This window comes from Pelobates fuscus, chromosome 4 (assembly GCF_036172605.1).
Source record: "Pelobates fuscus isolate aPelFus1 chromosome 4, aPelFus1.pri, whole genome shotgun sequence".
In the NCBI taxonomy this organism is placed as follows: Eukaryota; Metazoa; Chordata; class Amphibia; order Anura; family Pelobatidae; genus Pelobates; species Pelobates fuscus.
The window spans coordinates 347,893,838-347,920,955 of record NC_086320.1 but is presented as its reverse complement, the minus strand read 5'-3'; the positions used below and the strand labels follow the sequence as shown (position 1 = coordinate 347,920,955).

Genomic DNA, 27,118 nt, shown 5'->3' with positions numbered 1-27,118 from the left:
TTGCGCGACTGCCCAACCCAGCAGCCTGTCATCTTGGCATGCATGCGCCCTGGAATGACATTCAGCTTTGTGGGTAGGAATGTGGTCCATGAGGCTAATTGCATTCTGGACACACTACATGCTGAGAACTATCCCAACTAGCTAATATCAGTGTGTCTAACTGTTGTGCCACTCTTTCCTTGGGAGATCCCATGCATATATCGCTTAAGTTATTTATTTATATTATTTATTTATTACTGATATTTATAACTGGTACGACATGCATGCAACAATACAATTCTTGTGTTGGTCAGGTGTTTCCTATAATGTCACAGAATGGGAAAAATGTTTATTGGTCAAGCAATGGAAGACTGCAGTCAAAGGCTTTTTTGTTTTTTTTTGTCATACTCCTTGAAAGTAGTACTAAAGGGATAACAGTAAATATTTGAAGACCTTACAGAAATATAAGTAATCCATATTGTGTTAACTCCTCATGGAGTTTAATGGAAGCCATTTTAATGGTCTGATTAAAAGTCTGATTCGGAGCAAATTATTTTAATGTTTGCACCAATCAGAGGCATTGCTAAGGCAGGAGCCCCGATGAAGTTCCTTAAAAGCAAAATATTCACACAATCATTCCTACGACTTCATGGATACTACCCGAATGCATTCTGACCGCATTGTAAGCAAGGGATGTGCCATCAAATCTCCATGTGCCCCCAGTCTAATAACAAAATAAATTCTATTAAGCCAGCATTCTGAATACCTGATTATCTTTTTCTGTTAATGTGTGTGACAGAAATAGCTACTTTCCTGCTGAGACTAAAAGAAGGGGAAAAAAAAAAGGTAGTAAGTCTTTTAATTTTATCTGTTTTTTTTCTTCTATTTTTAGCAGTGAGAATATTGGCATTTTTCTGCGATGTGATATTTATTAAATACTTTACAAAAGTTTTTATCTTTACTGTCGTATCATGTCCTAAAATCAACTATAAGCTTTCTGGAATTTTTTTTTTTTTTTAAAGTACAGCAATATAAAGCATATTAAAAGGACACTGTCATGACATAACCCACTTTATTGCCGGTCTGTGTGATTATCTCATATTTTATCTCATGTACATGTATATAGTGTGGGCTTGTGACCTGATGAATTGCACCAGAGCTGCAATGTGTTTTGGTTAAAATGCAATGGAAGCAATAGAGCTTTTTAATGTTTTAAAGCAGAGATACAAAACTGTCACTAGTTTTCATTTTCTAATTTTTATAGCTTTGATCTGCCTTGTAAATGAAATGAAAACCAATGTACGCAGGATCACAGACACAAATGTGGCATTATTAAAGAAATCCATGAGTAAGCATTACAGTGAGGGAGAAATTATATGATCCCCTGCTGATTTTGAACGTTTGCCCACTGACAAATGATCAGTATATCATTTTAATGTAATGTATTTTAACAGTGAGAGACAGAATAACCAGAAAAAGGCATGTCAAAAAAAGTATAAATTGATTTGCATGTCAATAAGTGAAATAAGTACTTTTCCCCCCTCACTGTATGCATAAACCTGAGCATTATGAAGGATGTTTTTACGTACCTTTGCAGCACTTCTTGTCCACACTAGGAATCTCAGTAGCAGTTTTGGTGTATAGATCATGCCTCTGCAATCTCACTGCTCAATTATCTGCCATGTAAGAGTTTACCACTTAAAGACCACATGACGGTCAATGTCGTCATGCAGTGTATTTGTTTAATGCCCAGTGACGGCATAGACAGTCACAATTAAAAGCACAAGTAGGGGTTAAATCCCTGCTGGTACCAAAAAAATACCTGGGGGCCTTCTCTTTCAGCTGGTGCCACAGTTAGTGGCCAAAAACGGACAGGAGGCCTATGAGCTGCAATCGTGCTATTACAGTAAATTTAAAATTGCTTTTAGCCAGCCCCCGAGGGTCTTCCTCTCATTCTGTTGTCACACTGTACTCTGCAAGCCCTCTATACTGTGTGATCTAGGAAGTTCATCTGCTGATGTCCGTACTGACCCTTAAAAGCTGGGATTGAGACTGGAATTATAGATAGGATTATGGGTTTAATTATGAGTTGGAGTAGTGTGGGATTATAGGAAGAATTATGGATTGGATTAAGGGTTGCTCTAAAGGTAGGATTAGGGAAAAAGATATACATGCGGGGTATCGTTGTACGTGAGAACAGTAGCATAATATGTGGTCTTTGTAGTAGTGGGACATGCATGGTCTATAAATTACCCCAAAATAAAACGTGTGAGGAAATAAAAGCACAAACAACTAATTTGACCTAGGTTTGTGATGAAATGGTTAAATAAAAAGTGTCAAAATGATCCTATCTTGTGATTATGATTACATAGCTTGTGGTATGTACTCTCTACTCCTATATACTTTTGTGTAGCGGTGTTGGATTCAGTGAATACCATTAAAGTTGTAATCTCAGCATGGCAAATTTTGCAAAGTTTTAGCTTTAAAACTGTAATTCATTACAGTATTTCCGTTATAACTTTTTCAAAATTAATATAAAATCAAAGACATATTGTGCATTTTAATAATCAGAACTAATTAGTGAATCTTTTTTGAGTTTGTTTTCTTTATATAGGGTATCAAGAAAATCCCTAATTTAAAAATTATATATAATACAGTTGCAAGAAAAAGTATGTGAACCCTTTGGAATGATAAGGATTTCTGCACAAATTGGTCATAAAATGTGATCTGATCATCATCTAAGTCACAATAGACAATCACAGTCATGCTTAAACTAATAACACACAAAGAATGAAATGTTGCCATGTTTTTATTTAACACACCATGTAAACATTCACAGTGCAGGTGGAAAATGTATGTGAACCCCTAGACTATATGTGCTAATTGGAGTGAGATGTCAGCCAACTGGAGTCCAATCAATGAGATGAGATTGGAGGTGTTGGTTACAGCTGCCCTGCCCTATAAAAAACACACACCAGTTCTGGGTTTGCTTTTCACAAGAAGCATTGCCTGATGTGAATGATGCCTTGCACAAAAAAGCTCTCAGAAGACCTACGATTAAGAATTGTTGCCTTGCATAAAGCTGGAAAGGGTTATAAAAGTATTTCCTTGCTGTTCATCAGTCCACTGTAAGACAAATTGTCTATAAATTGAGAAAGTTCAGCACTGCTGCTACTCTCCCTAGGAGTGGCCGTCCTGTAAAGATGACTGCAAGAGCACAGCACAGACTGCTCAATGAGGTGAAGAAGAATCCTAGAGTGTCAGCTAAAGACTTACAGAAGTCACTGGCAAATGCTAACATCCCTGTTAGCGAATCTACAATACGTAAAACACTAAACAAGAATGGATTTCATGGGAGGATACCACAGAGGAAGCCACTGCTGTCCAAACAAAACATTGCTGCACGTTTACAGTTTGCACAAGAGCACCTGGATGTTCCACAGCAGTACTGGCAAAATATTCTGTGGACAGATGAAACTAAAGTTGAGTTGTTTGGAAGAAACACACAACAATATGTGTGGCAAAAAAGAGGCACATCACACCAACATCAAAACCTCATCCCAACTGTAAAGTATGGTGGTGGGGGCATCATGGTTTGGGGCTGCTTTGCTGTGTCAGGGCCTGGACGGATTGCTATCATCGAAGGAAAAATGAATTCCCAAGCTTATCAAGACATTTTGCAGGAGAACTTAAGGCCATCTGTCTACCAGCTGAAGCTCAACAGAAGATGAGTGTTGCAACAGGACAATGACCCAAAGCATAGAAGTAAATCAACAACAGAATGGCTTAAACAGAAGAAAATACACCTTCTGAAGTGGTCCAGTCAGAGTCCTGACCTCAACCCAATTGTGATGCTGTGGCATGACCTCAAGGAAGCTATTCACACCAGATATCCCAAGAATATTGCTGAACTGAAACAGTTCTGTAAAGAGGAATGGTCAAGAATTACTCCTGACCGTTGTGCACGTCTGATCTGCAACTACAGGAGCCTATCCAAGGAGAAACGCGTTAAGTGTATTGTTTATAACTTTTTTATCACTATTTTATTATAAATTGTATTTTTTATTATATTTTTTAACATTAAAGTACTTTTTTAATTGGACCATACTTTGCTGCTGTTGGATTGTTTGGAGCTATATCCCTGGTGGGGATCATACCACCCAAGCGCTTTGGATTGAGCAAACCGGAACTTGCTCATTAGCATGTGAGTAGGCTTAAATTATTTATTTCTGCTTACACTCCTTTTTTACGGTGTACATTATTGTGGTTCTGTTTGTTTATCTCCAAATATACACGGAGGGAAGAACTTGCTTTTACACCTGTATCCTTGAGTGGGGATCATACCACTTCAAGCGCTATCAGTGGAGCCAGGTTTTACGGCTCCATTACACGTGAGTGCACATTTTATAGTCTTTACCTACCCTTGCTTCCATAGCTCTACATACTTCACCATATACGATTTTTATTAGTTTGTTTTTTATGAGGATACCCCCTACCACATCTATAACTTGAAGAATTGCCTCTGCACTTGATCTATAGGCGGGGATTATTCCGCCCAGGCGCATACACTGGAGCTGTATTGAAGCTCCAGGAAAGTGTGAGTGCACATCTTTTATTTTATTTATTACCACTACAGTTTTAAATACTACACTATTATTTATTCTCTGGTTCTCTTCACATATACCTTGTCAAGGATTACTGAAGCGCTGCACCTACCCCCCTGTTTTTACAGGAAACGTTTGGTTGAAGTTATTGCTGCCAAAGGAGGTTCAACCAGTTATTAAATCCAAGGGTTCACATACTTTTTCCACCTGCACTGTGAATGTTTACTTGGTGTGTTAAATAAAAACATGGCAACATTTCATTCTTTGTGTGTTATTAGTTTAAGCATGACTGTGATTGTCTATTGTGACTTAGATGATTATCAGATCACATTTTATGACCAATTTGTGCAGAAATCCATATCATTCCAAAGGGTTCACATACTTTTTTCTTGCAACTGTATGTAGAGTGCACTAAAACAGAAAGGGGAACGACCTGTGATAGAATGAATGCTTGGCAAAAAGGCCTTCGTTATAAAAGTGTTGCATGAACATCTCAAAAAAAGCCTTGTTCTTTAAGGGTTTAATGTACAATTACTGTTTATGCATTCCTAGCCACACTCTCCCCTGACTGCAACTGACAAAGCCTGCATGCAAATAAATAAATAACAAAAATAGTTTCATTTTCAACGAGACATTAACTTGATTTAGAAGTTTTTATTTCTTGCTCTGTAAATTCAACAAACAAGGAAACCATACAATATCTTAAAATCCTGGACTATATATCAGGTCTTACTGCCCTAGACATAATAATTCAGAGTGTTTCACACTTCAAATCGCATGTATACCACGCTTTGTATTTCTATGTAACTGCCTACATCTTGTTATTTTCATGTTCTTAACTATAAAATTGTGCTGTATAATAAGCCACATGTTGAACTGATGACAAACCGCTTGCAGCAGCTGTTGTGGCGCTGTACGCTTTGCTGTTACTCCATACACGAATAAAAATAAAGAATTAAAAAAAAAAAAAATCCTGGACTATACAGGTTGTATTGGCTTTAGTTATGCAAATTACATCCATTTCTTTTCGAATTACTGTAACTCTGTACCCACACTTTTTTTTTTTTCTTCTTCAATAACTGGTACAATGTCAAGTACTCCAATTTCAATGTACAATTCTATCTAACGAACTAGTCTAACATCTACATCTCAAGACTGTATTCAATTGTGTGAACCTTGTACCGACTTGGATCACAAATCATTAGTTTTCTATAGAGTGAAGTTGCCACTATACAAGTAAAACTGGCCTTGCAGGGTTAAGTCCTCCCCTAGTGGCTGTCTATTAGACAGCCACTAGAGGGAACTTCCAGGTTTTCTGTGCTTGAGCGTCGCTGGACGTCCTCACGCTGTGTGAGGACCTCCAGCGTCGCTCTATTCCCCATAGGGAAGCATTGAAATTCATTTTCAATGCTTTCATATGAGGCGGGATCAGTCTCGCCCACCGGCCGACGTAAGCAGAAGGAGGAGCGGTGGGGGAGGAGGAAGCAGCGACGTGGGACATGTTGCTGCCCCTGGTAAGTCACTGAAGGGGTTTTCACCCCTTCAGTAACCGGGGATTGGGGGGGGAAGGGAGAGGAAACCTCCAGTGCCAGGAAAACGAATCGTTTTCCTGGCACTGGAGTTTCCCTTTAAGTTTCATATTGTGAAAAACCACTGGGTCGCAATCAACTGTACGGGCACCTTACCACTTGTGCATAGAGTGTAGTATGCTAGTGAGCGGACAAGACATTGTATGTGTCAGTGATTAGTAGAGAGTGGTTGGGTAAGTAGCTCTCTATATTAGCTGTCATGTGGAGTACTCGTGATGCTATTAGGCGCTAGACAGAAAAGAAAAGTGCTAGTATGGCATAAAATAAAAGCTTGTGCCTTATCATGGGTCTGGAATGTATGCAGTGCCTAAATAGCTGGTATTAATGATAGCCAGGAGTCAACCAACCCCACATATGGGCCATTGCAGGAAGGTAGTCTCATTAACTGATCTACTTTGCACCCAAACACCATGATAGGGATGTAGCTTGGTTATGTGCAGGAGTACAGAGTCCGGTCCACAGTGCCACAACCCAACACCTTCTCCAGTTCGGGTCTTGATGAGCTCTGTTGCCCCATTTCCCGGGTTTGCATCATTCCAGGTGGGTAGATAAGAGACCTGCGGGGACTCCAGAGCGCGAGGAACCGTGTAGGTAGGTGGTCGGTGAGGTGAACGTAGATCCACATGGACCCTCCTTCCAGATTTAGGCTTGTATGCCGCAGTGATTTGCAGGGTCGGTGGTGTGAAGGCCGCGGCTTGGGCAGGTTGTCTGTTGTTGATCCTCTGCCAGAATGCTTGGAGGATCGCGTCAAATTTTGCATCGAAGGTTTCCCTCCATGACTGGCCTGCTGGGCTTTTTTGGTCGTGGGGCTGCTGCCGTGCAGTGGCCATTTTAAGCACACCACACAGTCTAGTAGTACTCAGCAAGGAGTGGTGCCCGTGTTGCAGACAGGTAAGAGCTCCCCGTGGGGACTGGGATGACCCCCACCGGTCCAGAGGAGGGGGTGGCGGGGCTTCAAAGCTCTGGGGCTGCAGTGATGTTCGCACTTCAAGGCGGGAGATCGGCCGCCTCTCTCCACCTTCAGGCTGCTAGTCACACTAGGCCACAGTGCTGGACAGGGTTTTCTTCAGACAGATCGATTTTATTCAGGCTGGAGCTGATCCACCACCTGTAGTATCGGTTTGCTTCGAGTGTCTAACTTAGTTTGTCCAGGATGAAAGCCTCATATTCTGTAGTTTGGCTCGAATTTTGCAGGAGCTAGTTGAAGACACGTCCGGCCATCTTGGACGTCAGGCCCCGCCCCCCAAGCTAAAGTTTTTTTTAGTGGTTATAGTGTCCCTTTAAATGGGGTGGGACAATGAGAAATCCAGAAAAGTGACAGTCCTACTTTCAGGATAATTTTAGGTTCATTTAGAATGAAATACTGTAGCCAGTAAAGAGTGCATTCCAAATATGTCCTGTGGTCTAGCTTCCCTTATTAAAGGAACACTATAGTTACCTAAATTACTTTAGCTAAATAAAGCAGTTTTAGTGTATAGATTATTCCCCTGCAATTTCACTGCTCAATTCACTGTCATTTAGGAGTTAAATCACTTTGTTTCTGTTTACGCAGCCCTAGCTACACCTCCCCTGGCTATGATTGACAGAGCCTGCATGAAAAAAAAAAAAACTGGTTTCACTTTCAAGCAGATGTAAATTTACCTTAAATAACTGTATCTCAATCTCTAAACTTTAATCACATACAGGAGGCTCTTGCAGGGTCTAGCAAGCTATTAACATAGAAGGGGATAAGAAAATCTGAATTAAACAGAACTTGCAATAAAGAAAGCCTAAATAGGGCTCTCTTTACAGGAAGTGTTTATGGAAGGCTGTGCAAGTCACATGCAGGGAGGAGTGACTAGGGTTCATAAACAAAGGGATTTAACTCCTAATTGGCAGAGGATTGAGCAGTGAGGCTGCAGGGGCATGTTCTATACACCAAAACTGCTTCATTAAGCTAAAGTTGTTCAGGTGACTATAGTGTCCCTTTAACTAATTTCATGATAAAAGGCTGAGACGTCTCTTGGATCGGATCTGTGGGTTAAACAGCTGCAGCTAGAGTACTAACCAACACTATTTTTTGTGCCACATTAACTTAGTATTGTGTGTGTTCTCCCAAGTTTGGTGATGCAGCAGACCATGGTGAATGTGAATTCCTTTATGACTGGGGAGTAGCACAAATGTCACCTGTGATTGTTTTTTGTTTTGTTTTGTATTGGGTTTTTTCTTTGTGTGTGTGTTGTGATAGGGGCTATCACACCTGGACCTCTATACTGAGCAGGTGGCTGTACCCAGGTGGTTTCAACATTTTATGAACTAGATTGATAGGTTGTTTTGAGAGGCTGAAATCCACTAATTAACCTTACAGTATATGGGCACTAGTAATTAAAACATTTTTGTTTTGCTTACCACTTGCTGTTAACACCTTAGTGACGTTAGGGTGTGCTATGCTGTCCTTCAAAGGCATAGAACGCCCCACAATTGGGCCCTCCCACAAGCAAGTATGCTCTCTTCCCTCTGCAGCAAATCCCGCCCATCCACGTTATGTGATTGCGATGACACTGTGATAATATAACTCGAATCTGCCGATTAGAAAATTGCCTGCAGGGGGACTTCCTAAGTTGCCAGACACATCCCCAAACAAATAAATAATAAAATAACATAATTATGGGAAAAATAGTGTATAAATATACACTGAGAATTAAATGATATATTATTATTATATAGTATTATTCTAAATTGTTAATGATATATATGTAATTTAATTCTAAGTGTATTTTGATATATATCTATTTTATATATAAAAAAATAGAATTTTATTATATTATATATAGGTTATATTTATGTATTATTTTTACATAATTATTTAATTTTTTAATTTTATATTTAGTTTGCTGCCTGACAATCCAGTAAGAAGGTTCAGAGAATTTGCAGGTTTGGGACAGGATTATGGGATAATGTATACATGTTGAGGTATCATTGTTTTCAAGAACAGTAGCAGAATACAATTAAAGGGTGTTTACAGTAGTAGTTTGTGAAATCTTAAATTAAATTCGTCCTACTGTTTTTCTGCCTTGGCTATTTTTGCTCAAAATGTGCGTTTTTGTTATTGGTGCTCACAATTGCCCTGTTTGGTGAATAAACAGGGGGTTATGACAATGTCTTAACTAGGGATGCACCAAAATGTATTTAAAAACAAATATTTGTTAGTTTTGTAGTGCATAGTTTAACAGACATGCTTGCATTAACAATTTAGATGATTACATATCACAATGAAAGAGAGTCATGATAACATGAAAAGTCAAGAATACTGCACTTGGGACAGGGGAGGTGGGAAGAACACTATGGGACAGGGGAGGCGGGGGGGAGAAGAACACTATGGGACAGGGGAGGGGGGGGAAGAACACTATGGGACAGGGGAGGGGGGGGAAGAACACTATGGGACAGGGGAGGGGGGGGAAGAACACTATGGGACAGGGGAGGGGGGGGAAGAACACTATGGGACAGGGGAGGGGGGGGGAAGAACACTATGGGACAGGGGAGGGGGGGAAGAACACTATGGGACAGGGGAGGGGGGGGGAAGAACACTATGGGACAGGGGAGGGGGGGGAAGAACACTATGGGACAGGGGAGGGGGGGGGGAAGAACACTATGGGACAGGGGAGGGGGGGGGAAGAACACTATGGGACAGGGGAGGGGGGGGAAGAACACTATGGGACAGGGGAGGGGGGGGAAGAACACTATGGGACAGGGGAGGGGGGGGGAAGAACACTATGGGACAGGGGAGGGGGGGGAAGAACACTATGGGACAGGGGAGGGGGGGGAAGAACACTATGGGACAGGGGAGGGGGGGGAAGAACACTATGGGACAGGGGAGGGGGGGGAAGAACACTATGGGACAGGGGATGGGGGGGAAGAACACTATGGGACAGGGGAGGGGGGGAAGAACACTATGGGACAGGGGAGGGGGGGGAAGAACACTATGGGACAGGGGAGGGGGGGGAAGAACACTATGGGACAGGGGAGGGGGGGGAAGAACACTATGGGACAGGGGAGGGGGGGGGAAGAACACTATGGGACAGGGGAGGGGGGGGGAAGAACACTATGGGACAGGGGAGGGGGGGGAAGAACACTATGGGACAGGGGAGGGGGGGGAAGAACACTATGGGACAGGGGAGGGGGGGGGAAGAACACTATGGGACAGGGGAGGGGGGGGGAAGAACACTATGGGACAGGGGAGGGGGGGGAAGAACACTATGGGACAGGGGAGGGGGGGGAAGAACACTATGGGACAGGGGAGGGGGGGGAAGAACACTATGGGACAGGGGAGGGGGGGGAAGAACACTATGGGACAGGGGAGGGGGGGGAGAACACTATGGGACAGGGGAGGGGGGGGGAGAACACTATGGGACAGGGGAGGGGGGGGAGAACACTATGGGACAGGGGAGGGGGGGAAGAACACTATGGGACAGGGGAGGGGGGGGGAAGAACACTATGGGACAGGGGAGGGGGGGGAAGAACACTATGGGACAGGGGAGGGGGGGGAAGAACACTATGGGACAGGGGAGGGGGGGGAAGAACACTATGGGACAGGGGAGGGGGGGGAAGAACACTATGGGACAGGGGAGGGGGGGAAGAACACTATGGGACAGGGGAGGGGGGGAAAGAACACTATGGGACAGGGGAGGGGGGAAAGAACACTATGGGACAGGGGAGGGGGGGAAAGAACACTATGGGACAGGGGAGGGGGGGAAAGAACACTATGGGACAGGGGAGGGGGGGAAAGAACACTATGGGACAGGGGAGGGGGGGAAAGAACACTATGGGACAGGGGAGGGGGGGAAAGAACACTATGGGACAGGGGAGGGGGGGAAAGAACACTATGGGACAGGGGAGGGGGGGAAAGAACACTATGGGACAGGGGAGGGGGGGAAAGAACACTATGGGACAGGGGAGGGGGGGAAAGAACACTATGGGACAGGGGAGGGGGGGAAAGAACACTATGGGACAGGGGAGGGGGGGAAAGAACACTATGGGACAGGGGAGGGGGGGAAAGAACACTATGGGACAGGGGAGGGGGGGAAAGAACACTATGGGACAGGGGAGGGGGGGAAAGAACACTATGGGACAGGGGAGGGGGGAAAGAACACCAGGGGAGGGGGGGAAAGAACACTATGGGACAGGGGAGGGGGGGGAAAGAACACTATGGGACAGGGGAGGGGGGGGAAAGAACACTATGGGACAGGGGAGGGGGGGAGAACACTATGGGGGAGGGGGGGAGAACACTATGGGGGAGGGGGGGAGAACACTATGGGGGGGGGGGAGAACACTATGGGGGAGGGGGGGGGAGAACACTATGGGACAGGGGAGGGGGGGGAGAACACTATGGGACAGGGGAGGGGGGGAGAACACTATGGGACAGGGGAGGGGGGGGGGGAGAACACTAAAGGGGGTAAGAGAAACATTAAGTGGGGGGGACTTAAAGAGAAGGGAAGTTTTTCATATTTGATTAAATTCATTAAAAACTCTAATATTAATAAAATTATAGAAAAAAAAGTCATCCTGAATTTTCGGTTTCGGCCCCACATTTTCTTTTCTGTGCATACCTAGTCTTAACTGACATCGATTGACACAATAACTTTCCTCTCTTATTTTTGAGTGTGTTCACAGTTAGTAAGGCCATCGTGACGGCTAGCAGGCCAAGGCCAGTTTTACTTGTAAAGTGACAACTTCACTCTATAGAAAACTAATGATTTGTGATCCAAGTCGGTACAAGGTTCACACAATTGAATACAGTCTTGAGATGTAGATGTTAGACTAGTTCGTTAGATAGAATTGTACATTGAAATTGGAGTACTTGACATTGTACCAGTTATTGAAGAAAAAACAAAAAGTGTGGGTACAGAGTTATAGTAATTGGAAAAGAAATGGATGTAATTTGCATAACTAAAGCCAATACAACCTGTATAGTCTGGGATTTTAAGTTATTGTATGGTTTCCTTGGAATGTACTGTTCACGTACAAAATGATGGTAAAGAAAAGTGAATAGGGAGTGCTTGATAATTATAACAATATTGTGATGAGTGCAGTAAACACAATAAGTGCTTTGTATAGACTGCAATACAGTGACAAAGTTCTAAAGTGGAGCATTATGAAAGGAAATTCCATTAAGTCTCATAATAAGTGTTCATTTTCAACTTTGCCCTCATATTGCACTTTATAAATAATCTAAAACAGGTCTTTTGTATCAAATAAAATATATATATTGTAAAGTTCTAAAGCAATCAGACATGTTGTAAGTTCTTTACATTTCTAATGTTGTCCTAGAATTATTCAATGTACGTTATCACCAATGTATTAACCTACTCACCATAAGTGTTGAGCTACGTTAAAAAACTAATTGAACAGATAAAAAAACTTTACATCAACTATAAGACTACTGCAAATAAATACTTTACACAATACAACATTAAAAATGCACAAATAAACAAGGTTTGTGATGAAACCTGTTTAGAATCTAACTTTTTAGAAGTGTTCAGTTTAGCGGAGGAGGTGGTATAACATAATTTTATATCCTGGTAAAATACTTTATCATTTTTATTTATTTTTAAAGCTTAATTATATCCTGGTAAAATACTTTATACATTTTATTTATTTTTAAAGCTTAATTGCCATATGAAAAAATACAGAAGCAAATATGTAATGCAGTATTGTACGCAGTACTGGAGACCATATCTTCAGAAGGATATTGATACCTTAGAGAGAGTTCAGAGAAGGGCTACTAAACTGGTTAATGGATTGCAGGATAAAACTTACCAGGAAAGGTTAAAGGATCTGAACAGGTATAGCTTGGAGGAAAGACGAGACAGGGGGGATATGATAGAAACATTTAAATACATAAAGGGAATCAACACAGGAAAGGAGGAGACTATATTTAAAAGAAGAAAAACTACCACAACAAGAGGACATAGTCTTAAATTAGAGGGACAAAGGTTTAAAAATAATATCAGGAAGTATTACTTTACTGAGGGGGTTGTGGATGCATGGAATAGCCTTCCAGATGAAGTGGTAGAGGTTAACACAGTAAAGGAGTTTAAGCATGCGTGGGATAGGCATAAGGCTATCCTAACTATAAGATAAGGCCAGAGACTAATGAAAGTATTTAGAAAATTGGGCAGACTAGATGGGCCGAATGGATCTTATCTGCCATCACATTCTAAGTTTCTATGCAAGTAATATAGCAGGCAGCATATTTTCATACAATGAATAAGTCAGAGAGCTCAAAACAATATTTACGTTGAAACAAAATGTACCAACTTGGGGTCAAAAATAATTATTTTGGAGCTAACATCATACATGGAGCCCCGTGTGGTATGGTGCGCTCCTTCTGTAAAGTCTTCAAAGCACCATGAACGATTGAGGTATGTCACATACATACGAATAGCTGCAGTGGTCTATAATTAAAATGTTCCTTATTCCGTGGTCCTGTAGATTTAAAGATGCACACAAACCTTGGGTACAGGTTATAGGCAAAGCAGTATTTTATGTGTAAAAAGTAGAGGGATAGATAGAGGGTAAATGAGAGAATGGGGTACTCTTAAGAATTGCTCAGTTTTACTTTGTGAGAGTGTTTGCAAATTGTATTGAGTAGCTACAGAGTCAATGCAAACAACAAATGCGACAGGGGCACTCCTGCATGGTGCTTTTATCCAATTGGAAGTGTCTTAGGTTTTGCATCCCTGTACATGCCCATTGCATCACATGCACCCAAAAAAGAATGTGCAACCTTTCCCTGGTAAACATCAGGGACATTAAATTATCTATCCCCATTCATTCTGCAGATTTTCTATGTAAACCACTATGTACAGTCCATCAGTAGCTCTTAGATGTGATGTGGTGACTGCTGATTAGAAGCTTTCTGACTCAGTTTGCAGGTGCAGAAATTAGCTGGGTAATTTTTGGTTGGGGGAAGGGGGCTGGCAGAGAGCGCTTACCTCTCCTGCAGCTCCTGTCAGCTCCCTTCTCCTCTGCGCCGGTCCGGTCAGCACCTCTGTCAGCTCCCAGTGTAAGTCTCGCGAGAGCCGCACTATGACCCAGCGGCTCTCGCGAGACTTACACTGGGAGCTGACAGAGGTGCTGACCGGACCGGCGCGGAGGAGAAGGGAGCTGCAGGAGCGCTGCAGCGCTCGCTGCCAGCCCCCAGTCTGTATTATGGCAATGTAAATTGACATAATACAGACAGTGACTCGAGTATAAGCCAAAAAATGTGCTGAAAAACTCTGCTTATACTCAAGTATATACGGTATTTCCAAACAGCGAGAGAACAAAGGGCAAAAGTAAAAAAAAAAAAAAAAAAAAGTAAATATTAACTTTAGCCACTACAACTTTTGTTATTAGGGTACTCATAAAGAACTGTCAGAAGACTTCTCTGAAGGTTTAAGCACACCGGATAGCATCCCTGCTCAGCCAATTGCAGGCATGAGTGATGCAGTCTGGTCCTGTAGATTTTCTTGGACCCAGAATGGTTAATCAGCGACTTGCTCATGGACTTCTGCCTCAGGTAGACTCCTGGCGTTATGCCACTCCCTACAGAGTTGTGGGATGGATGTGACTTGTTTGGATGCTAAGGAGAATTTCATTTCGACGGTCAAGTTGGAAGGCCCAGGCAGCACCAGGCATCAAGACCTTGGATCTCCCACTTCTAAACACCACAATCTTAACTGAGTGGCCCCCGACAAAGTTAACTTAATTAAGCCTGAGCAGATCCTTGATGGGTTTTCAAGCTCTGTGCCGATGTAGCATTGTGAGAATGATATCTTGGAACAGTTGCAGTTCCTTCCCTGGATGGTGTTGGCATCCTTTCATGTCCGCCATCTTGGTGAGTTTGACTCTGGGACCACAAGGCCACAAATCTGTTTGTCATTTTCCATGCTGGTTTTCAAGGGGTCAGCTGAAGTTGCATTTAAAGGGCGGCACTTGAAGACTTTTTCAGCATTGTATGCAGCTGGCAGGTGTGTCTTTCTCTGTAACGGCAGAGGAGCTCAGAACTCAAGCAGCCATTTGAGTTGAAGGTCAAGTCACGCCACCGGTATAGAATCTTTTTATGAAGTATGCAAAGACTGAAAGTGAAGAATCAACTATTTTTGTGTTACACAGAAATATTCTTTATTTGTAAATATCTACAGGTATCTATTTTTTCCCACTGAAAAATTACAATAACGATTATTTATATTGTGCAATGTATTCTGCAGTGCTAGACCAGATTTGGCCAGGTGTTGCAATTATTTTATACTTTTGCCCATATGTATTTCATTTTGAGTGTATTGTTTCTTCCTTTTATTATCTGTTGATGATTTTTTTTTTTTTTATTTATTTATTTATTTATTTTTTACATTAAGCAATCTGTTTCATTGCAGGGTCTCAGAGAAGCCGCAATGGCGTGATTTGCTCCCTTTCAAAGTAGGAATCTGGTTTTATCTCACGGTCAGATCACTGCCTCAGCTATTTCAGGTAAGTACTATACTTGACTTTAAGGCAAACATTTGCTTTTGCTTTTAACCCTGTTATTGGACATCTGCTTTTTATTGCATAGAGGTGGCCATTCACTAATACCAGGCATTTCAGCTATAATATTTAAGCATGTGCATGTTTAATAAAATACATAAGTTCCCTTTCAAGTGGGCCCTGGGTTCTTCCTTGTTCTCTGATTACGTCTGTTTAAAAATTAAGGAAACAAATGTTTTGTCTGGACAGAGAGTCTTAGTTATTAGAATTACTTGCTCTAACGTAATATACACGTGTATAAACTGCTTAAGCATGTGATGGCGATTGGGGAAACACCTCCCTTAAAAGTTCAAAGCCCAAACTAGTTTATTAACAAACACTTGGAGGACACGTTCCAGCAAGGTTGAACGTGATGAACACATGTCTCTTTTCAGCCATGTAACTATGTAACAAGTGTTTGCTATTTATATTCTAATAAAGGTTAGTCTAAGCACCAAAATCACTTCATCTTAATGAAGTTGTATGGTGCGAAGATCATGCTCTGCTTTCCTTTTTTTTCACTCCCCACTTCACTAACTGTTGTCAGTCACACAACCACCAGGGGCCTCTGTTTCTAGAGGTTTCACAATGGAATCATTTGTAGACAAACACTGCATTGGTGGATAGTGGCAATAGCCATGCATGCGCAGTGTGTTCATAATTCTTCTCATAGATAATATTTGTGGACACAGTGAGTATGTGCAGCTATCTCAGCTATGGTAAGGATTTGATTAGATGAACAAGGCAGTTTGTGCTGGACAAGAAAAGGGGCTTTTTAAACTTAGATGCAGAAACATCTGCAGCTAAGTCAATTTAGGTTAGGACGGGAATTTAGAAGAAAGGAAAATGTCATTTTCATTTTAAATGCCTTGCTCGTATGCATTTTTTAAACTTAGATTATACCTTTCATCAGTAAACTCATTTAGAGCAACTGTCATATTTCCATTCCATTCATGCAAGATTAACTGCAGCCATAATGAGCAAAATTATCATATTTTCATAGTTTTCATGATTCTCTAATTGTTCTGTTAAAACTTGTGACTCCCTTAAACCCAATGGAAACTTTGTCATGACACAGAATTTCCGATCAGACCCCATTAATGCAGAAAGTAAGTTGTTAGTGCCAACCATGTTACCGTTTATGATCTTGGTGGGGTTCTTCATCCCTCATAATTATATTCTTGGTGTTCTGTGGCAGAAAGACCTGCTCATTTTCTCTGCTAACATCATAATGCAGGCTTGTAGCCGTACAAGAAGTCACAATATAGACAAGCTAGGATATCAATGCAGGTAACGTAAACCACAACAAGTTTGTCCACCAAACAAATAGAAATGCAGGAAATGAATGCAAAGTCAAAGTTTTCTCCAGAAGTGAAAGCCACACAAAGGAAACATGGTATGAAAGGCAGTGGTTTAAACTGATATTTACTACTGTTGTGAAGTGTTTTTTGTTTTTTCACAATGTTCTCAAATTTTTATTGAAGCTCAATGTGCGAGGCTTCTTGGCTCACAAAATGTCTCTTCTGAACACTGCTTCAGTTTCCTGAGAGCTGCCTTAGGACCATTTGTGAGTGCTGAGAGGCTGATAGACTGTTGTATGAAGATGATGCATGTGGTGGCACTAACATGACAAAGTTATTCCAGACGTTGTCCAAGCCGCAAGCCCATTGAATCAGTAGATATTCATTTTAGAACTTTGTTTAGGAAATTTGCAGATTTGCTGTTTTTTTAATCCTAATTTCTCCATTAGTGTAATGTCCGGTTTGCAAATATGTTGATGCTGGTGTCTGTTAGGGTCTTTCATTTGATACACAGCACCCATGTCACATATTATATCAAGTATTCATGAATAAGGGGTTATATGCAATTCATATTATCTGATCTTTTGAGTTACTCCTTAGAACTAGACTAGAATATCAGATGATATTGTTGCATCAAAACAGCTACTGATAAAAAATAATAGCCACACTTTATTAAAGCGTTTTTTTCTTTTTCTATTTTTTAATTTTTCTATTTTTTTCAATTTTTTTTTTTGAATCACAGACATTTTCTTTGTGTGTGCAAGGCTGCTGCAGCATTTGTAATTTACTATTGAGTGCTGCCTGCATGACTGTCCCTCTATGTAACTCTATGTAACTATAGTGACTCCAAGGTTAAAACCTTTCCTGAAGTTTTTGTCTCATGTTTGTGTGCTCGTATTGTACTGTTTTCCATTCTTTTCAAACCCGAACAATACCTAGCTGATGAAGTCTCACCTTCAATGACAATTAACTCCTATAGAGGTGATGCTCTTCGTTCATTTTATAGGTTAGAAATGGAATGTAGAATATAGTATGGTATATGACAAATAGTGAGATACTCTTTTAACCCCTTAAGGACCAAACTTCTGGAATAAAAGGGAATCATGACATGTCACACATGTCATGTGTCCTTAAGGGGTTAAAAGGAGAGGGGTTTAATTTGTTCTGGTTTTCTGCTATTTAAGAAATAAAGAATAGTCCTTCAACCTGGAATAGTTAAAAGGGAATGTGTGAAAATGAGTTGTTTATTTACATGCTACAAAGATGAGGTGAGAGTATTCCTTATCCACATGGGGACCTAAATGCATGTTGTGCGATCAAACTCCAGTGAGAAATAAGATTCCAAAGGGGCAGATTCCTAATTCTGAATACCCCAGTGTTATACCATCACTGCTTTAATTTAAAAAAATGTTCTGCTAGAAATAAATGTGGTGCCTGTATACTCAAGACTATGGTGATCCTACCGTACTGATTTACTGGAATAGGGCACTTCTACATATTCTGTTTACTTTGGTAACATTTACCATGCACTGATGTAAGTGATTTTACTTCCTTGCTCCTAGGGAGACCAAAACGAATATATAGCATTATTTTTTTTATCCTTTATTTTGTTCCCATCTAGATATACATGCCTTCTTGTCACCTAGTTTTGTAAAAATTAAATTAAAAAAAATGTGTCTTGGAATTTACAGAGCAACACGTGAACACCATTTTTATTTAATCGCCTGGACAACATTATGTGATAGGACAAAAAGGTGTAATGTGCTGTTTTGTGTTTTAATCCATTTATAGGATGCCAAAGAGTTTTATGTGGAGTACAATGAGAAGAAATTAAAAGAAAAAGAAGAGGCTGAAGCACAAGCTGAACTAGAAAATTTACTTAGTGAGTTTATCTGAACAACATTGTATACACAATGCCAATGCATTTTATTTGTGTTTAGTGCAGTTTTGTTACTATGATTCTGTTGGCATTGTCCCTTGGTTCTACCTCAAACTGTCTTGGAACGTGTTATCAAAAGCTGGGGCTCTACCTGGAATACTTAACCTGGACGCTCTGCAGGCCCGCTGGTAGTATGGGATTTAAACTTAAACGGGGTCTGTAGAAATCTGTCCAACCATGGACTGCAATGTTAGACTGAAAGCATTGGGCTGACGAAAAACTTAGGTCTGTGTCCATAGTAACATAGAGTGTGGAGTAATTTAAAAGAACACTATAGGGTCAGGAATACAAACGTATTCCTGACCCTATAGCCTTAAAAATACTATTTAAGGTGATGCCCCCCCCTCATCCCCCTTAAAAAAGTTAAAATCTTGCCTTTATTCTAGCCCACCCCCGATCCACTTCCTTGGCTGAGATCATAAGAATTGACAATCTCAGCCAATCCAATGCTTTCCTATCATGTAGCTCTGACCCAGGAAGCACCTCTAGTGGCCGTCTGAGTGACTGGCACTGGAGGTGTCCCTAGGCAGTAATGTAAACACTGCCTTTTCTCTAAGTTTTTACAGCAAAAAGCCTGAAGGGACTGACCATTCTCACCAGAACAACTACATAAAGCTGTAGTTGTTCTGGTGACTATAATGTCCCTTTTATTTTTTACCCTCACTTGTGAGGCTTCCAGTAATGGCCCTGATACACTACAGCAAGCATGTCAAACTCAAAGTCTGGCACGAGCCACATAAACAAGGTTTAAGTTTGTGGACCGCAAAAAAAACAAAAACTTACATTTTCATAGAAACATAGGTTTATTTTGAAAAGTACAGTATAAAAAAAAAAACAGCACCCCCCTCTACTAAATCCCAGTCCCTCCCCCTCTACTAAATCCCAGCACCCCCCCTCTACTAAATCCCAGCACCCCCCTTTAGCCAACAAGCAGACTCCACTCACATTGCCGCTGCCAGTATGCGACTCCGGAGTCCAACCTCTGGTATATGCCACATGGCGCCGTCTGCACCCTGCTCCAAATCTGATATTCCAACTACTTCTTGAAACCCTGTGAAGATGGAGCACGTCGATGTCATGTCAGAATGTGACGTGGCGTTACGTGCCTCCATGCACCTCCAGGTCCTCCACTGTCCTGTCGCAGCCAATGCAAAACACACACACACACACACACACACACACACACACACACACACACACACACACACACACCACACACACCACACACCACACACCACACACCACACACCACACACACACACACACACACACACACACACACACACACACACACACACTGACAGACACAGACACACACACACTGACAGACACAGACACACACACACTGACAGACACAGACACACACACACTGACAGACACAGACACACACACACTGACAGACACAGACACACACACACTGACAGACACAGACACACACACACTGACAGACACAGACACACACACACTGACAGACACAGACACACACACTGACAGACACAGACACACACACACTGACAGACACAGACACACACACACACACACACACACACACACACATTTACACATTCTTGCACACACATCATGCTTGCACTACATGTTCTCATTAGTACTATTACCAATACTCTTCCCATAACATCCTTCTTTAAAACAGGTGCCCAAAAATGCATTGAATGCAAAGTATGCAAACTTACCATTGATTTTTAAAGAGGACAATTGTATTTTTGTCCTGTAATTTAATGCTCCTTTTTATGCATAGCTTTAGCAACTGCCACCTGCACATTTTTGCCATGTCTGTTGTGTATTAATATCCCCAAATTATTTTCACTTATCGATTTCCCTGTAGTATTCATTGTACAAGTCACTTGTGCATTCTTCACCCCAAAATGCATAACTTTGCTCATCTACATTAACCCCTTCATGACAATTGTAATCTGGTGATAAAACAGGATATTTAAAAGGGTGGAAGATTGCCTATGGGGATTTGAGGAAAGCTGATTCATACGGTTAAGCGTCTGGCCCAACTAGTGAGATAGTTGCACCAGGATTCGAACCTGGCTTTTCCAGTCTAAGGCAGTGATGTTACCAATGCTCTAACCAGCTGAGAAATCCTTAAAGGACCATTATAGGCACCCAGACCACTTCAGCTCAATGAAGTCGTCTGGGTGCCAGGTCCATCTAGGATTTAATCCAGCCTGCTGTAACCATAGCAGTTTCAGAGAAACTGCTATGTTTACATATGGGTTAATCCAGCCTCTAGTGGTGGAGAGTCCCCAGCGCTGAGGGAGCCTGGCGCTGGAGAAAGGGGAGTGTTTAACCCCCTTCCTCCCCCTTCAGCCCGGCGGTGGTGGGTTGCACCCTCAGGGCACTATAGTGCCAGGAAAACGAGTTTGTTTTCCTGGCACTATAGTGGTCCTTCAACAGTTGCAGGTTGTTTTAGTAATGCTGTCTGTATCTACATTCCTTCCTGCTCCCAGGGATCAGGAGTAAAAAGGAAATTGGGAGATGGAAGCAGAGTGTAAGCCCCTGCCCCTAGTCAAAAACGTTATTAACCCATTGACCACCAAATTGCATTAAGTCCATTGCAGTGAGTGAGAGGGATGCTTTCAGCACAAATAAAAATTAAAGGTCGATGTTCTCCCAACATCCTGATCCCAACTAATTTGTATCTGTAAAGTGATGCACCAAATATCTTCACTCAAAGTCAAATTTGATTCTCCAGATCTCTAATCACAGTGTCCAGAGAGTACATTCGCTCACACTTCTGAAGGTGTGGACCCTGAAAAGGCACTACCAGGCATGTTTACAGGAGTCAGTCCAGCAGTCTTCATAGCACTCATTGCTTCAGCAGCACAAATATCTGTTTGAAAACTCCTGTGTGATTTAGCTACGGTACTTAAAAATATACTGCTTGGTACACTATAATCAGGACTTAAAATTTCAAATCCTGCACTTTTAGACAGACCTAAAAGTTTACTTCCCACTGTAGGCTTGGGAGATCCTTGGCACTCTTACCGGGGGTGGATGTCTACACGCCAGCTCTGAAATGTCACTAACCAGAAAAATACACACAAGTAGTGAGAGAGAAAAAAGGTCTTTAAAATGAGTGTTTGTCACCCTTGTCAGCAGATATAGGTATGTCTGAACATAAATTGTGTGTGTGAGGCTATTTTTGTGTTTGGGAGGCTAGGTTTCAGATGTGTGTAGAGGGATGCTGAATGTTTTCAGCCTTCATAGTAAGTTATTTAAAGTATAAAGTATAGTAAGTGTGTTCCCTCCTCCCCCATAGGGCCAGTGGCAGTTATAATCCCTGGTGGAACAGTGGTTGGAGCTTGTGGTCTGCACCTCTCACAGGTGCCAATCTCTTTAGCACTCCCATTTGGGGCTCTGTGAATGAGTCTGTGTTGCCATGGTAACCTGTCAGCACCACTCTGATTCATTGAAAAGCCCCGATCTGCGAGGGAGCTGACAATTATCTGCAATTGCCGGAGGTACAGACCACGCATATTCTTTTTATAGTGTGGCAGAGCTGAACAAGTAAGGCAGGTCTTTTGATCTCCCTATTGGCCTAGGAATGCATGGCACCCCTACATGTACCCCATGCCTTGGTGTTCAAACCCCGTGGGGAACCCATTCCAAAGGTAGAGAACGCGAGTTAAAATTCTTTCAGATTCTTGCTTTATCACAGTTTTAGATGAAATACAAGACTACAATTCTCAATTTCCAGGACAAACTACAGTTCAAATATATCCTCGGCAGATAGTAATCAGTTGTTTTCTAGTTGTGATATTTGCAGGTGTATTTGTGTTTTCTTTCTTTCTTTTTTTTTTTTGCTAAAATAAATGTAATATTAACTGCTAAATGTTATTTTGCAGAAGAGAAGAAACCAAAAGTAAAAAAGCCCAAATCTGAATTTCCAGTTTATTCTGAATCTGAGGCTAAAGTTAATGTGCCATCGTATGATCAAGGGGTCAGCATCGAAGAAATAGAGGATCAGGTTGATGAGTGGTTAGAGGACAGAAACCAAACGGCAAAGAAGAAGGTATCAATATTGGTTTGGAATGAAGCGTGTAACCTATTACTCACATCTAACAAACTGTATATGTGTATACTATTTATTTTTCATTTTTCGGAATTCTTCACAAGCTTTCACATTTTTCAAACACATTAAATAACGCAAATGTATAAACTAATATTCTGAATTAAACAATAGCTTCACTATTTACACAAAACCAGACTAACACCATAAACATCATAATCTCGTACTTGCAGGTTTTTAAAAATAAATTACTGAGGACTGCTCCAAAAATATCAGCAAGTTTTTCTCTAGATAACGGAGTCTTCAAACAGCATTATGGAATATCAACGATGTCTGTTTTACCGACACTAATATACACATCTTGGAATACGTCTCCCTAATGTGTACTGTAAAATGTGTTTGTAAATTAGTCCAGATATCCAAATTACACCTTATTTAAATACTAAATAGTGATCAATGTTTAAAAAGCAACTCAACATGAAATGAATAGTGTGTCATGTGAGAAATGTATCTGTAATTGGCATGGTAACAATTCCCTTCACTTTATGTTAAAGGAACACTGTTACTTTGGAAATACAAATATGTATCTCTGTTAGTGTTTTCCTAACTCTTTAGATTATTGGGGCCCCTGAAAAGTTTAATAAAACAGTTCTACTTAAATTCCTTGCAATGCTGGCTTTAGAAAATGCAGTGTTTACATTGCAGGGACAGTCTTTGTCCCAGAACCACTAAATTAAGGTGTAGTTGTATTGGTGGTTTTTTATTTTTTTTATTCTCTATTTTGTCGTGCATGGGTTAAACAAGATATGTTTGCTCCAGCAATGCCTCAACAGCGAATGCGAGGGTTTGTATAAGCATGTATAAACATTCATATGGCATGGATAAACTGTGCAATTTTTTTATATTATGAGAGCAGACAGTGGTGTGGTGCATGTAAGAGGCTATTCAGGCTTATCTACTGGTTATGGTATATAACAGTATATATACACCAGTGTAACAGACGCTTAATAGGTGAGTAAATGATTGTTCCTGACTAGACCAACATTTCACCTAGCTTGGTTATTAGATAGCTTGATTACAAGAAACAGGCTTAAGTGAGACCACTGGGGCTGAGCTAACTTGCTGTTACATGTGTCCGTGCGGACCCCGGCGGGGAGAAGTTGGTGGGGGCCAGGTATGGCTGCATGCTTCGTCCATGAGTGTCTATTCCCAGATGGCATGAGGTGAGTAGTCAGCTCTGATATTGCCCAGTCCGCATTAGGCTGTGGGAAACTCTGGCTACAATCTCGGCTATGGAGGCGCGTGTTGCAGTGGGTCAGCTGGATTTCTTGGTGCCCTTTTCTCCTTGGCCTGGGTTCGCTGCGGTCGCTGAACCTTCGTTCAGACAGCTGTTGTGGCTCTGTCGCAGGAGTGGTTAGGTGGGTGCGCTGAGCCGCCGCTATCTTGGGCTGTGGGCCTTGCGTGTCCAGCACCCTTCAGTCAGCTCGTAGGTCGGCTTGAGTTTGCCCCAGTGTGGACTGGGATGCCTATTCTGGCTTAAAGGCCCGATTTCTCAGGAGCCTCTCTGCCATGCGACCGGTCAGCATGGTGGTCCGGCCCCGCCCTGTATTGGTGCTTTAAGGGACACTATAGTCACCCAGATCACTTTACTTCAACTCAATGAAGTGGTCTGGGTGCCAGGTCCCCCAGGTTTTAACCCTTCACATGTAAACATAGCAGGGTTTATCCAGCCTCTAGTGGCTGTCTTCCTGACAGCAGCTAGAGGCGCTTCTGAGTCCATGAGAAATGCTTTCCTATGGACTGTTTGAATGCTCGCGCGGCTCTTGCTGCGCATTTTGCTCCACTCGGGAGCTGACGTCGGCAGGGGAAGAGTGGTCACCAGCGCCAAGGGAGCCTGGCGCTTGATAAAGGTAAGTAACTGAAGGGGTTTTAACCCCTTCAGCGTCAAGGGAAGGGGACCCTAAGGGTGGGGGGAGTCCTAAGGAGTATATATACGAGTTTGTTTTCCTGACACTATAGTGATCCTTTAATTCAGGACATGTGGCATAACCAATGGACATGCTTCATTTAAAAAGTACGTGGAGGGGGGAGAGCAGCTGCAATTGGTCTTCGTGTAAAATAGTTTAAAATAGTTTTACATTTAAGGAACAAGACACAATGTAAAGAGTTACTGACCCAAACATGCACATCAACGTTCTTTAACGCACACGCTTCCAAAGAAGGACCTCCTTTACGTGTGAAAAAATGTCAGCCATCCAATGCTACAGTACCTAATAAATCTACAAAATGTGGTGTTCCCCCACACCCCAACAAAGGGACATTAAAAACTAGCTGCATTACAGCAGACTGCCTCACATATGCACAAACACATTCAATTGATTATCACACCTACTGGGTACACAGATACTAAACCAGTAATACTTTAGGAGCTGTGGCTTTGTGATTGCTGGGGATTGTGAAGGCTTTCCGAGTTGGTGTTACATGGCATTTAATACATATGTGTAAGCAGATTTCTCTGTAATAGTTGATTGTGTAGGAGGCATATTATTATTATTTTTTTTTTTTTTTTTTTAATGATTTGCAAATGAACTCCGAAGAGTTTAAACAGTGCATGATGCAAGAGCTAATGTCATGATTTTAGTCCTAATTTTGATCTAATTTGGAAGATTTTCAATGTGTTGTGACAGTATGTTATTTATTGTCCTGGTTTAGCTTATCTTGCTGTTTTGTGAACACACTGCACATTTATTGTGTATTTATAGATCTATTGCATAAAAAAGTAATTCTGATAGCTTGCAAAGGTAGTCTAATTTATGATCTATATTTGACTTCTGAATGCTCACTACTCCGACTAGTGAATGGGTTCAGGTTTTGAAAATGTGCTTGCTTGACTGCAATATTATTTTCATGTACTTTATGTTTATTTTTGTTAGACATTATGGCTTATATTTTTCAAAGATGCTTGCAGGTTAACCCAATCACCTATACTTCCATATACTAACAGCCTTTTAGCATTTTATCCAATTTCTCAATCACAAAATAGATGGAAAATACTGTGCATTTGAATGTAAGATCACGCATTGAAAATCACAGCTTCTTTAAATAGAGTTGCAACTTTCTCCTGGACCCAGTGGGGTGTTTCGTGCTTGGCCATTTTGTACCCATTAAGCAAATTCTAGTTAGGCCATTTAAGGAATTGCAATTTGAGAAATCGTCATTTCTCCCTCCTTATCTGGCAAAATCCTATTCACCAGTTTCAGAAAACTGTTGCACGCTATTGTAATATAATTTCCTTTTCACCATTATTCTGTGCCACAAGAATTCTGTTGGGAAAATGTATATCAGGAATAATAATTTTTAGCGTAACCACACTTTAGGTCTTTCTGTATTTAATGTGTTTTTTTATAAAGTGATTAAAAATCCTTTAGGAACACGCGCAGCCACTTTGAGGAATATTTTGCCTTAGAAGTATACAACATTCAGATATTCACTTCTAATGCCATAGCTAGAGGGCGTCATTTATTTTTAACTTATAAACTTTTTTTTTTAAGATTTTTTTTTTCTTTTGTTCTGTAAGTTATTTATTCCACACACTTTGGTTCTCTGCTTTGTCATTCAATTTCCTTTGAAGAATTTCATTTTCAGACTTTCTCTTTACAATGCAAAAACAGTGCTACAGTCACCTATTCCCCTCATCTTGTCTTAATGATGTATTTTTCCTGACGTGTGTGTGTGTGTGTGTGTGTGTGTGTGTGTGTGTGTGTATATATATATATATATATATAATATTGTATTTATTAATATGGTTTTCCTTTCTGCACAGGGTTAATTGGCCATTGGTCTTTGTTTATGTATATAACATAAAAAGGGTTCCACCTTTCAGTGTTCTGAGCACCCGGCTTTATCAGCGCAAAAACATAACAAGCTTTAATGCAATAAAATTCAATCCTTGTACAATTAAACACAGGCACGCTGATTCCTAAAAGGGCTATTGTAGGTGGCTGGAATTGTATAAATGTAAAGGTTATTGGGATATGGATGCTTGAAAATACAAACTTTGTGCATTGCGCACACGCTGTTTTTATCCTGCTTGTAAAAAAAACCTTTATCTTACCTTGTGGTGTAGATCTATAACGTTCTTACTGTAT

The 27,118-nt window shown here is 41.2% G+C and overlaps 1 protein-coding gene across 1 annotated transcript in view; it reads left to right on the top strand.

The window, feature by feature from the left end:
* The window catches only part of DNAJC1 (DnaJ heat shock protein family (Hsp40) member C1), a 118,881-nt gene that overhangs the window by 62,221 nt on the left and 29,542 nt on the right, over positions 1-27,118 (top strand). The window contains exons 6-8 of the mRNA XM_063452536.1: positions 15,568-15,661; positions 18,787-18,877; positions 22,807-22,973. Of these exons, the coding sequence (XP_063308606.1) occupies positions 15,568-15,661; positions 18,787-18,877; positions 22,807-22,973 (352 nt within the window). The remainder of the gene's footprint in view (positions 1-15,567; positions 15,662-18,786; positions 18,878-22,806; positions 22,974-27,118) is intronic.